Source organism: Lagopus muta, chromosome 1 (assembly GCF_023343835.1).
Source record: "Lagopus muta isolate bLagMut1 chromosome 1, bLagMut1 primary, whole genome shotgun sequence".
Lineage (NCBI taxonomy): Eukaryota > Metazoa > Chordata > Aves > Galliformes > Phasianidae > Lagopus > Lagopus muta.
Genome location: NC_064433.1, coordinates 164,459,747 through 164,472,414, shown reverse-complemented (window position 1 = coordinate 164,472,414; position 12,668 = coordinate 164,459,747). Strand labels below are relative to the sequence as shown.

At 37.2% G+C, this 12,668-nt stretch overlaps 1 protein-coding gene across 1 annotated transcript in view; it reads right to left on the bottom strand.

Annotated features, from left to right (window-relative positions):
• Window positions 1-12,668, bottom strand: part of DGKH (diacylglycerol kinase eta) — a 163,174-nt gene that overhangs the window by 13,061 nt on the left and 137,445 nt on the right. The window contains 5 exon segments of the mRNA XM_048932685.1: window positions 3,550-3,680; window positions 5,122-5,230; window positions 5,588-5,707; window positions 9,979-10,071; window positions 12,108-12,213. Of these exon segments, the coding sequence (XP_048788642.1) occupies window positions 3,550-3,680; window positions 5,122-5,230; window positions 5,588-5,707; window positions 9,979-10,071; window positions 12,108-12,213 (559 nt within the window).

Below are 12,668 nucleotides of genomic sequence, written 5' to 3'. Positions count from 1 at the left end.
ACCTGTAGGACACATTCCAAACTGCAAGAAGCCACATATACGTAAGTTTAAGAACTTCCAAATCTTTCAGAACAGTTCTCATAAGTAGAACTATTGGATAAGCAACATAGCAACGTACTGTCAGACTCCAGAGATCAGAAAAAAGATCTGATATTATAAAATTCCCAGAAAACCAAGCCACTTTTTCTACCAGCCTTCACAAAGTGTCATCAACAATGCCTATGCTAAAGTGAGTAGAGATTTTAGTTTTGTTTCCATCTTAGTTGAACGTGCTATAATGTAGATGAGACCAGCAAATCTCAAAAGATTTACCACAATTTATGCTAAATTATGTCACAAAAAAAAAAAAACAAAAAAAAACCAACCAAACAAACCCCCCCAATCTCTGAATTTCCATGTCTGTGTAATAGACTGGTTTGAAGGAAATTAGGAGTTATGTATTCTTGACACTAGAAGCTATCTCAGTTCACTACTGATCTGGGGAAGTCTGCAGAAATTCTCTTATCTCAGGCTAGAAAGGTCTGCTACAAAAGCCTTCCATGCATCTTCCAAAAAAATGATCTCCAAAGACATCTTGCCAGAGTATGAGGAAGAAAACAGCCTGTTTTTTGGTTTTTTTTTTCCTAGCTATGGCCTTAAAACTACGGGATAACCTCTCCATATGCTCTCCCGACCCAATTTAACCATCTCTATTGTCTTCAGCAGGGAAAGATCAAAATATCTTCAAAAACAAAAAACAAAAAAACCAACAAAACAAAACGAAACCACAAAAACGTTGGGAAAGAAAAAGCTGATAAAAACTATTGCGACAGCTTGACGGAGTTTTTCATCATAATAGTGATTAGCCCTCTGTCTGCTTAGCCAACAACCGTTTATTCCAGGTTTGCCCCACAGATGTTGCTGGTAGAACATACCACCAGTGTAGAGCTACCAAGCATTTTATATAAGTAGGGCTTACTATTGACATCTTCTAGATTATAACCTACCCTAGTGGCACAACCAGTGTCAAAGGACATCACAAGTTCCTACAGTCTAGTAAATCTTACCATTTTCCATGCAAGAGCTTTTCTTTAAAGTGATACTATAAAAGACATAGATGAGATTTCCCAGTCCTCAGCATACTCTTAGCCTTCCACTCCTCATTAAGCTGACAAAAGACATGGAAAACCTTAATGGAAGACAACACTGCTGTAGAGTTCTAAGGAAACATCACCCTAGTCCAAGCAAATGTGTTGGAGTTCTGATTATTACTAAGTTGTACATATAGAGACAAGCTGTCAATGGTAAGAATGACAGCATCTACTTTAGAGTCTAGTTTCCAATGAATTTAATCATGAAAGAAGGCTAAAAATAATCACAATGAGCCTCTTGCTGTATTTTCTACAGCACATTTCACAATTTCCAGGCCTTCTTCAATGGAAAGAAAATCAAATATTGCAAAAGTCTAAGATTGCCCTAACTAAAATCAAGAATACGAGACTAAAGAAAGGGTATTATTGAAGGGAATAGATGGACAGAGGTATCCAGTTCCTCGTTTTCAAACATTTGCCATCTGCCACACATACAGTAACTTGGAATAGGTCCACAAGCTATGCAGGAATATGAAGACAGACATCCTACCCAATTCTTCAGCTAAAGTATCGATCTATTTCAGTGACACTTGCAAAGGAAGAGAGTTTCATCAACTCCTTCTCCTTACTGCCTTTCATTTCCACTTCTGACACAGATAGAAAGGTGAGCCCAAGGGATTGAATTAATATGAGCAGCTATTTTTCCTGTCATAGACCTGAAAGGTCACTGGGGTAAATGCTGCACATGGATTGAGAGACTGTCAATCGATGACTATGCCAATTAATCTGGCAAGAAAGCACAAGCCTTGCACTGGAGGAGAGGCTGTAGGTAGAGTATTGCTCACAGAAGCACTGAAGACTCATCTGCACATCTCGATAGAAAAATGGAGAAAAATTTAGCAGGGCAGCTGGTGACCTCTTGACCTCTTGTTCTACATATCACATTCTACCTTGACGCCAGTCCAGGTCACTGGTCAGAAAAACACAGGACTCCTGAGCAACCCTTAATTATCTACCTGCAGAGATCAGGATCCAGATGTAATGAGCAGGATGAGTGCTATATTCTGTTATTTAAGTTCAGTTCAGTTTAACATTGGTCTTAACCACCACCTTTGGCAGTTGAACTTGATTATCTTAACTTGATTACCAACTGAACTATTCTATTTGTTTCATTTCAACAAACTTGATATCGTATTTTTATAAACATTCCTTAACATTTTAGCAGAACTTTGCATTGTATGATGCTAAATTTCCCAGTTAAACTTTAAGTGCAATATCCATCACTGGAGCATTAGGGTTGCTTGCCTGGAGGGACTGCCATGCAGTATTCTGCATGAAGGGGTTATCTTGTACAATCCTGAAAGAAAGGAATTTAGCTTCCAAAAAAAGAAGCTTATGTGATCTAGAACCAACAGGAGAAATAATATGCAACAACTAAACACATCATATCAGACACATCAGCAGCTGCATTCTACTTCAACTCTCACAGAATGCAAGCACTACCTTATAGTGTCAGGACTGCCAACTATGTAAGAAACTTTACAAAAAATGGCTAATCTGCATGAAGGTATTGCCCACATCTGGAGACTACAGCACTGTGCCTAGAATGATGACCTGCACTCTAAATGTAAATGTTTGCCATTTATACAGTATCCTATTTCCTCTCTCATATGCTAAAAGCAGTTGCAAAACACATTATCAAGAACTCATTACCACTGAGTTCCAGGAAAAACTAATGTAATGAATCCCCAAAGATATGGCCCCTATTACATACAATGGATGCACTTAAATCACTCTTGAAAAAGACCAGCAAGCTCAAATAACCATCTCAGATTGCTAGGTAATATTTCTCTCTGCTAAACTCTGAGGCAATCAGAAAGACAAAAGAAAACATTCTTTTTTAAATCTATATAGCTAAAAGCGGGAAGAGGTTGGGTGGCAATGAGAAATGCTACTGTGAAAGTCAACTGTGATGCACAAATGCCAATGCCATGTACGTCCAATGCCATCATTTATTAATTTACTTTATCCAGTTTATGCACAATAAACCACTTGAAGCAGGTCAGCTGCTTGCAGCTGCTGACCTTGCAGGACATATATTCAAAATCATCACACCAGCTTAAGAAACTGATCCATACTGATCCTGATTAGTGGAAACAGCGATCTCTTGAAGATAACTTTGTATTACACTGATGTCAGTAAGATATCAACACGCTTTTCCTGTGACATAAATTATAATGCTGTCATTCTACATAAGGTGTAAAAAGGAAATCTCTCATAACACAGGTATTTCTGGTTACAAATTACAACTCAGCACTAAGAAATTCAGGCCAAAGGACAGCGCATATTAGTTTATTGCATATTTGCACAGTGTAAGCCAAGCTAAAAGCATATAAAAAGTGCAGGGAAAGAAGAAAAGTTGGTTGTTGTTTTGTCAAAGAAAATGGTCAATAGCAGAAAAGTAGCACAAAGGAAATACCTTAAGATCTCGCCTTTCCAGATGTAAAAGCTCAGAGCCTCGGATGTCATGGCTGATGAAGATTTCTTTGTACTCTCCCAAACTGAGCAGATCCAGCCAAGCAGCAACTTCATCTGTGCCCCATTTTTGAACTACCAAAGTTAAGAGCAAAACCCCCTTAATTTCTACATGCTCAAATGCATTACAAGCAAAGGTTAGGCCAAAGAGAATGGAAAACAGAGTAGAATTGCCGTGCTAGCGAAGGGAAAGGTTAGAAGTGTCATTTCCAGAAAAAAAACGACAATTTCCTTTTTACATGCAGGTTACAGGTTAGCAGTTAACATGAGAAAGTATCTAAACAAAGTTGGGGCTCTTTGCTTTGCAGCCATGCTTTCAGCTTTACTACGGTTTCTTCAGTAAAGCCTTTAAAACCTCATGTCTCCACAAATTCACATCAAACCATCTTAGGATCAGTGACGCAAAATCTAATGTTGTTCTTCTTTATGCCATTAATGTATTAGTTATCATCCAGGGAGAGGAGAAAGCCTTCAAAAGCTAATCAACAGGTAAAATTAATACATAAACCACACTTCATATATAGCAATGGCAGCAAGCAAGTTCAGTTTTAATTAACAGTTTATAGTACTAATTAATGCTACAAGTATTCTTTAAGCTACTGTGTTACACAGGCCACGAATAAGCTCTCTGTATAACATTGTTCTCTAAGGTTAGTTGCCCACATTAGTCCTAAAAAACAGCTATGCTACTTATTGGTAAAATTTTGCCACATCATCCAATGCTGATCTAGTTTTGCAGAGAAATGAATCTGAAGTCTAATCTGAAATCTAGAAGACTAATCAACAGTGGTAAAATTTTGCAAATTTTGCAGATTGTCCATTAAAAACACAAAGATGTAGAAACAATTTTAGGATCATTTGATCACTGATTAACTCCTGGACATAATATTAAAGAATTAAGTTCATGGATAACAGAGGAAAGAGAGGAGAGTGGAGTTTGTTCAGCTTCCACTAATTAAAAGATCAATATTGGCTATCATGGCTTTTTGTTTGACTTGCCCAACTTACTGAACTCAAATTCATCTGAAATTTAAGAGTAACTGGTTAATTAAACCAGTGTGATAAAAGCATTACACAGCTCCTGAAATTTACCTGAAAAACCTGAATTGAAGCTTCTTGGGGAAATGATGTGTTTATGTATGGCTTGTATTACTTTTAGTTAATCAACCGTAACCATCAGTGAAGACACAGGTCCTGTTTCATGACAAAAATAGTTGCTATCTAAATATTTGTGCAATAGCTCTTTGGCTCATCTGAAAGTCTTAGGATGCTACTGAATGCTTTCTAAACTCACTGAAGGAAATCTTCATCCTAATGAAAATAGAAGTTAGTTCAGCTGCCTTTTACTTTATCAGGGTCAAGAGTTTTCAGTTTGATGGAGTACAGCATTTCAATTTTTACCCCCCCCCCAAAAAAAAATAAAAATAAAAATAAAAGGAAGAAAATAGCCCACCTAAACACAAAATTACATATTGCTCAAATGCAACTATTTTTGTTGTAATTTCAGAACACATACCAGGCTGAGGGCTGGTCTTATGCTTCTGAACTTTTTCTTTTTTAAACTTTGGCACTATGCGAAACACTGTACTTCTGTTGTTTCTTTTAGCATAATCCAGAGGGGGATCCTACATGAAAGAATAGACATAGTTACTTTTAATTAACTTTTAACTTTAAATTAAATAGCATACTTGAGACAGTAATTCATAGTTAATCTCAAAAACTAAGACCAAATTTTACTTCTGTAAAGCATTATATCAGGATTTATTTCCATACCCGTTTCATTTCCAAAGTAACCATTCAAAACATTTTCAAGGAGGGAAAAAAATATGTAATAAAAATAAGCCCTATGCTTAGAAACTTGCTCACAGTAGACAGCATCATTACTGAAACTGCATCTCTAGATTATGAGGAGTCTAATCTACTCTTTCCTCTTAACAGAAAAATAATTCCAATTAGAACCAGGAAGTATTAATCAAACTCACCTCATCATCATTTGGCTGAAAAACATAATAAAGCCAAGGTATCTCAGCAAGTTTTCTCAACTCTGTTTCCACGCTGTGCAAAGCATCAGACAGCAGCTCTTCATGGGGAGCTTCCAACTGCTGTTTATAAGCAAGCCAGAAAAACAGTACTTTTAGTTTTGTTAATATATGACATTTAAAGCTAGGTATGTTGTTACTACACACAAACCAATGCAAATAAACAGTGAAATTAAAGTCTTCGTATGAAAAGGGCTGTAGAAGAATTGAGTACATAGTAGTAGGCCCAAGTTATTATTTGCAAAATATAATGAATCACTTTGTCATGGTCAGATAAGAGGAAATGGACAGAATCATACAATCTGGGTCGAAAAGGACCACAATGATCATCTAATTTCAACCTCCTGCTATGTGCAGGGTCACCAACCTCCAGACCAGGTTGCCCAGAGCCACATCCAGCCTGGCCTTGAATGCCTCCAGGGATGGGGCATCCACAGCCTCCTTGGGCAACCTGTTCCAGTGCGTCACCACCCTCTGTGTGATCTTTTGCCTTAGCTAAGACACTCCATCCCTGAAGGGGTGATAAAGATCTATCTGCACTATGCCTTCTTAACCCGTGACATGGAGTGACAGCCACTGTTGCTGGCTGAGGGTGGCAGGAGAAGGTATCACACACAGAAACCGGACAGGACTGCAGCCCCAGAGGGGAGACAAAAAGCCAAAGTTATCAGTAAAAACCAAAGAGGAAAAGTAGTGACAGAGTGAAAAGCTTAGGACTTCCTGGCCTACAGGAATTTGGCTCTATCAACAAACACTTTGAGAACCTCACACTCATCCAAAAGCTGCGTTCTTCAGCTGTTGCATGAGTCAAACTTGTGAGGAAGGGGCAAGGCAAACAGCTCATCCACATCAAAGCTGCTCCAGGCTTATCTGGTGTTGGCAAAGCACCATTATGAGGAAAGGAAATGAATCCTGAATCACTCGGAATCACTAATAAAGCAATCTGAACACCAGTTTTTCACTTTGAAGTAAAAGCAGGCCCAAAGCAGTTCAAAATATCCTTTTGAAAAGGGCAGTGATGTTACATACAGGTTGATGTATTTTTCAAAAGTGATATATAAGAGAATCTTCAATCTCCAGCTCTGGAAAAACATTTTGACTTTTTAGGAGTTCAGTGATAAATTAGTAGTCTGCGTTCATTTATCTTACCGAACAGAAACTTCTTTCCTTTGCTTCAGTAGTTGGCACATATTACACTTTTCAGAGTAGGGACTACAAAGGTATGGCCATTTAGTATAGCTATATTGGAAATATCAGCCCCATCCTGCTGTGGTTTTTTCTCTTCTAAGGCTAACAGAATTTAGGGAAAGAATTCGGTGCTCATAAACAGACTCTGATCCTTATTTAACCTTCAAATTGAACAGTCTTATTTTTATACAAATCAATGAAGTAAGCAATTCTCTCACTTATCTAATTGCTTGATTTTCAAAGCAAAATATTTTGCTTGAGGACAAAAAACTCTCATCTGATGGTAAGAACGTGTATGCATTACAAATACTGCTCCTGAAAAATAAAACCAATAGAAACGTATAGCACACTTCTGGCAAAAGCTAGCAAATCAGCAAATTTAGGGTAAATTCTCCTCTTACAACACCTAGAAAAAGATTTTTGTATCTAAGATAAAATTTAACACTACAAATGAAGCATTTAAAATAACGGATTTTTTCATTTTAGAGCCAAACAAAATTTCTCATATGAAAATATTTGATTTCAGTGAGCTCAGATTATTTCACTCAGTTGAAATGAAGCATATTGCCATCCTTCTCCCTCAGTATATTGGAAAATCATGCTCTGTTTCAGATTGGAAATGTTTTTGTAAAAAGTAAAAATTGAAATGGTGCGTTTGGAAAATCTCTAGAAAATCATAATAACATTTTACATTTTTTCCAAGCTGTATTCCAGCCATAATATCTGGGATATTCCGCAAATTTTTTCTAGCTAATTCACTGTTCAGTGTTACCTAGCTAATACCATGCAATTTATTAATCTTATAGAAGGTGAAAGACTGTATATGTATTTACATTTCTCTTCAGAAGCCATAATGGAAAGACTTGGACCTGGTAAATGGCAACCAAAGAAAAAAATTATCAAGTATATAAGCAACAAACGCACCAATTTACAGCTAGAGAGGGGAATGAGGGAAAATTGAAGAGGCATAAAATTAAAAAAGAGGAAAATTACAGAAAGAATGTTTGCCACAGGAGAAAGACTGGAGAATCGTGTATGAAGGTAGCAGCTGACACTTCAAGAAAACACCCTACATTTCATATATCTCTGATTTAATAGTGTGATTTAATAGTTTAAAGTAGCCTCAGCAATTATAAAATAATGCCAATAAGGCTACGAGGATGCCTTGTTATTGTGGACTGTGGGTACTATTCTAACTATAAATGCTGTCAAATGAGTGCAACAGACATCTCAGGAAAACAACTTCCAAGCAATTTTTTATTACAAAAATATCTTTGACCCATGAAGACATATGCACAGACCACAATGAGAAGCAGAACTACAATATGTAAAAACAGTAGATGGATAAATCAATTAAATTAAATTTTAGAGCCTGTACGTAGGACAGCTCAACATGTTGAGAAGTAATGTTTCAACTGAAAACTTTCCATAGTAATGTTATTTCTAGACTACCTCGGCAAGTTACTTAGTCTTAGTGTTGCAATACCAACTTACAACTTTTTATCTAATTCCTCTTCTCAAACCACTTTAAAAAGTTTTATCTATTGATTCCTCATTCAATCTGAAATGCGGGATTAATATTAACAATCTAACAAAACAAAAAACTAACAAACCACAATAGATACACTTAAATTTCCTTGGACAAAACCAATTAATTAATATTTTTCCCTTCTAAAACTTCATAAAATAGAACATATGAGCCCAATCTTTGACAGTTTTAATAACCTGAGATGCACACTCAGATCATTACTCTCTGGAAGGACGAGAGACCTTGCAGAGGGATCTAGATAGATTGGAGCATTGGGAAATCATTGATGGCATGAAACTCAAGAAAGGAATGAAGGGTTCAACACCTGAAATGGCATAATGCTGGACATAGGTACAGGCTGGAGAGAAGTTCAGCAGAAAGGAACTCAGTGCGTTGGTGACAGCAGGCTCAGCATGAGCCAGTAATGTGCCCTGGCAGCTAAAAGAGCAAACTGCCCTTTGGGATGCCTTAAAAACAACACTGCAAGAAAGTCGAGGAAGGAGATTTTTTCACTGCATTTAGTACTGGTGCAGTCTCACCTTGAATCCTGTGTACAGTTCTGGGCCCAACAATATAAAAAGGATATTAATTGAATATTTCTAGAGAAGGGCAACATATCTGGTAAAAAGGTGGTTAGGTAGTTGAACTTAATGGTCTTTGTAGGAACCTTCAAACTGAACTGTTCTGTTCTATTCTACTTATTCTACTCCATTCCATTCTTAGAACTTAAGTGTTTACTGTAGAACAGACTTATACCAATTTTCACTTGTAAAAAGGTATCTGAACCTGCCCCAATAAGTTTCATAGTCTAATTGAGCCCGATTTAAACATTCCTTTTAACTAATAAACTCAACAGTAAGTTAAATACATTTGTTTCTGAATCCAAAGAAAATATAACTTTTACTATTGAGTATATTGATACTCTAAAACTGGATCAGCATAGAAAACCCAACCCCTTTTTTTCTCTTCACAGTGTCAGATAAAGGTATTTTCTAATTATACATCCAGGTACAACAATTCCTAAGCAGCCTTCATCATTGTAAGGAGAGAAACACTAGCCGAAGGAGAAGATGAAAAGTCTTTAAGTACCATCAGAAGTTTCTTGAACACTTACCAGCTAGAGGTTACAAAATAATTCCTGCTAGATATTAAAATAAAGGTGAGATTTACTTGCCCAAATTAGATCTGTAGAAGTTGAATGTATGTGTTGGAATAGTTCTCACTCCAGGCTCTATTTAAACTCTGAAGGTGGTCACATAATAGAAGTTTTCTGAAATGTTAAACCTCCAGAAGATGATTTATCTTTTTCTAAGATATGCCTCTATGGCAACAGGGGGCGAATTCAGGCTCAACAGGGATATTATTTTTCTCCACTGACTAATAAAAAGGGCAGCCCAGGCAATGAGTTATAGATATCTGGAGTGAGGGAAGATGCACACTAACCTTGGACAAGAATTTATAACTCATTCTGATTCCAGGCATAAATGCAGTGTAGAATCTTCAACCTGGCCTTACAGAGCTGCTTACTGCACATCATAAATTCTGTGCTACTATTCTAAATCAAAGAACAAATCACACCAAGTATGAGGGAATAAAATCATGTATTTTGTCAACTTACCAAAGGAACTCTTCCTACTAGCAGAGATTCAGTTTCATTATGTAAGGCCTTCACGTTGACAGCTATCTCCATGGCAGTGTTTCTGGTTAGGCTCTGGGGAATGAGAAGCATAAAAATTATTTGATGGGATGCTAGTTGGACTGAGAACAAGTACTTTGTGCTTACTGCATTCACCATGTATTCTTCTAGGAGAAATATATCAATTTATAACGCTACAGTGACAACTTCTTCAGCACTGAGATCACAAAAAAGAAAAATGTATTATCTATTTACTGTCTTTCCTCAACTTTATTTAATATGACCTTATACAATCTTGAAGAGACAGTGAGCAGGCCCTGTGAGATGAATTCATGATTTTCATGGATGGCAAAGGCCAGTAGAAAAGTTGTGGTTCTCATTTAATGGACTGTTGATCTGAATCACCCACCTTATCCTTAGAATAAGTTAGCTGCTAGGCATATTTTAAGAACCAAAGGTTAGCTAACGTAGTTACCATAAATAAGCTTAGGTAAGTTAAAACTCTTTAGAAAGACTCTATCTAATTATTCATCTTTGGGTCCAACCCCTGAAAACAGCATTGCCCATTGTAAAGGAGACTCAGCCCTCTGCTCCCTTTGCATTCTGTGCATAACATTTGAATAACAGCAAAGCATGAAAATTTCTATGAACACATTCACAAGAATTGACCTGTATGTAGTAATATAATTTGTTGAGCCTTTATCATGCCTCTAATTGTCTGGAGACACATCAGAACGATTGCCTGCAAGTAGATGTCAGCTTACTCTGCGTGCTGTTTTTGCTCTTTGCTGATATGAGTCTGGTTTACTCCTGCTTAGAACTATATTAGCACACCATCTTGCTTGATCTAATATGCACTCTTGCACAACTTCAGGATGAACACCCTAACTGTGTATCTCCTCTATAGATGGATTGAATTCTTCACTGCTTCCTAAAGACAACAGACATATTTTCTTTATGCCTCCAATCCAACTCTCCTTTTGGGTATTTCCCCACAACAAAACTCAGATGTTCCACATATTCAGTCATCAAAGCACCTTTTGAACATCCAGCACTCACAAAAGGGAACATCAGCTGAGTGGGATAATGATGAACGCAGAAACTATATCTTTTGCTTTCTAAGATACCATACAGATCAGGAGGGAACTCTTCGCCTTCTTTTGTAGATGGATTTTTCCAATTCACATTCACATGAAGAAATTTCAGAATCTTTGAACGTGATTTCTACCAAGTTGATCAGCTATGAGGTGTTCCCCTACTCATGCACAGAGCTGAGATTTCCTGCTGCTACACAATCCAGCACCTTCACAACTGGAAGTACAAAGGCTGCTCCAAATGCCAAGCTTCCTGTTCCATTATATCAGCCCTAAAATCAGAGGTGGATGTCGGTGGCACGGCTGTAGAGTTGAACCTTCCTGCCAATATCCCATTGCATGTTTTTGCCGTGTGACAGATGGCAGCAGAGGAGCAGTCTGACAGAATGGTGTCTGACATGAAACGAAGGTGTGACGTGGAATTCCTCCAAGAAGAAAAAATGGCGCCCATCAACATTCACTGACACTTGGAGAATGTTTATGAAGACCTAACAGAGGATGTGAGCACAGTGAGGCAGTGGGTGACGTGTTTCAGCAGTGGCAGCAGCAACAGTGGGTCAGCCCTAATGGTGCAGGCTGTTATGAGCACAGCATGCATAGCTACTGGTAGTAACCATGATAAAGAACAGTGTTTCGTAGCTGAGAATTTGCTCTATCAAACAGTGTTATTGTATGTTTGTATCTGTTGTAGTTTCTATGGAAATAAAAAGGAGAGGCAATACTTTAGGAGTGATCTGTGTGTATCTCCATTCACTTTCACCTTAGAAGGAGTGACAAAAAAAAAAAAGAGGACACAGCATCCATTCATCTGTTAAGCAATTTCATTTTAAACTTGAGTATGGTAAGTATATTTATGAGCCTTGCATAAAAACATCATTAACTATCACCCAACATGTTGCAATATGTGAACTGGGAGTACAAACTGATCCCATGTCACAACTTCACACATATATTTACTTGTAATGCATTCACTTAAACATAACGAAAACTTAATGTAAACGTCTGTTCTTCCTTTACCTCAGGAAACCTTGGGTTGGCTTTATTTAAAGCATGTGAACACGCATTAACAGCATGAGCAAGCTCCTGCTCCAAGAGGCCATGTATTTTTGCTGCTTCACAGATTCTAAAAAACAAAACAAAACAAAAAAACAGGAGAAAGAGAAAAATATTTCTTATCTCCCTTAAAGAGCAATTTTTAACAGTATGCAGTATTATCATGGGAAAAAAACATACAAAAGTCATGAAATACTTAAGAAATACAGCTCTCTATAACAGAAGTTCAATTGCAAGTATCACTTGAAGCAACTCAGCATCTCATATAAATGACATCCATAAGACTGGAGACTTATTCTGCTACGACATAGCAAAAATTGTACCCAGAAATGTGGGGATCTTTACTCAAACGAAGTGCAAAGGAAAACCATCACTTATTAAGTGAACTTATTTGAAGGTATCTTAAAAAGCATTAAATATTCTTCTTAAAGAATACCCACCAGTATTCCATTACATGCTTTTACCATGTGAAAATGCAGAGCTAATCATGGTGACTATGTTGAAAAAGAGTGTTTCATGGCTGAC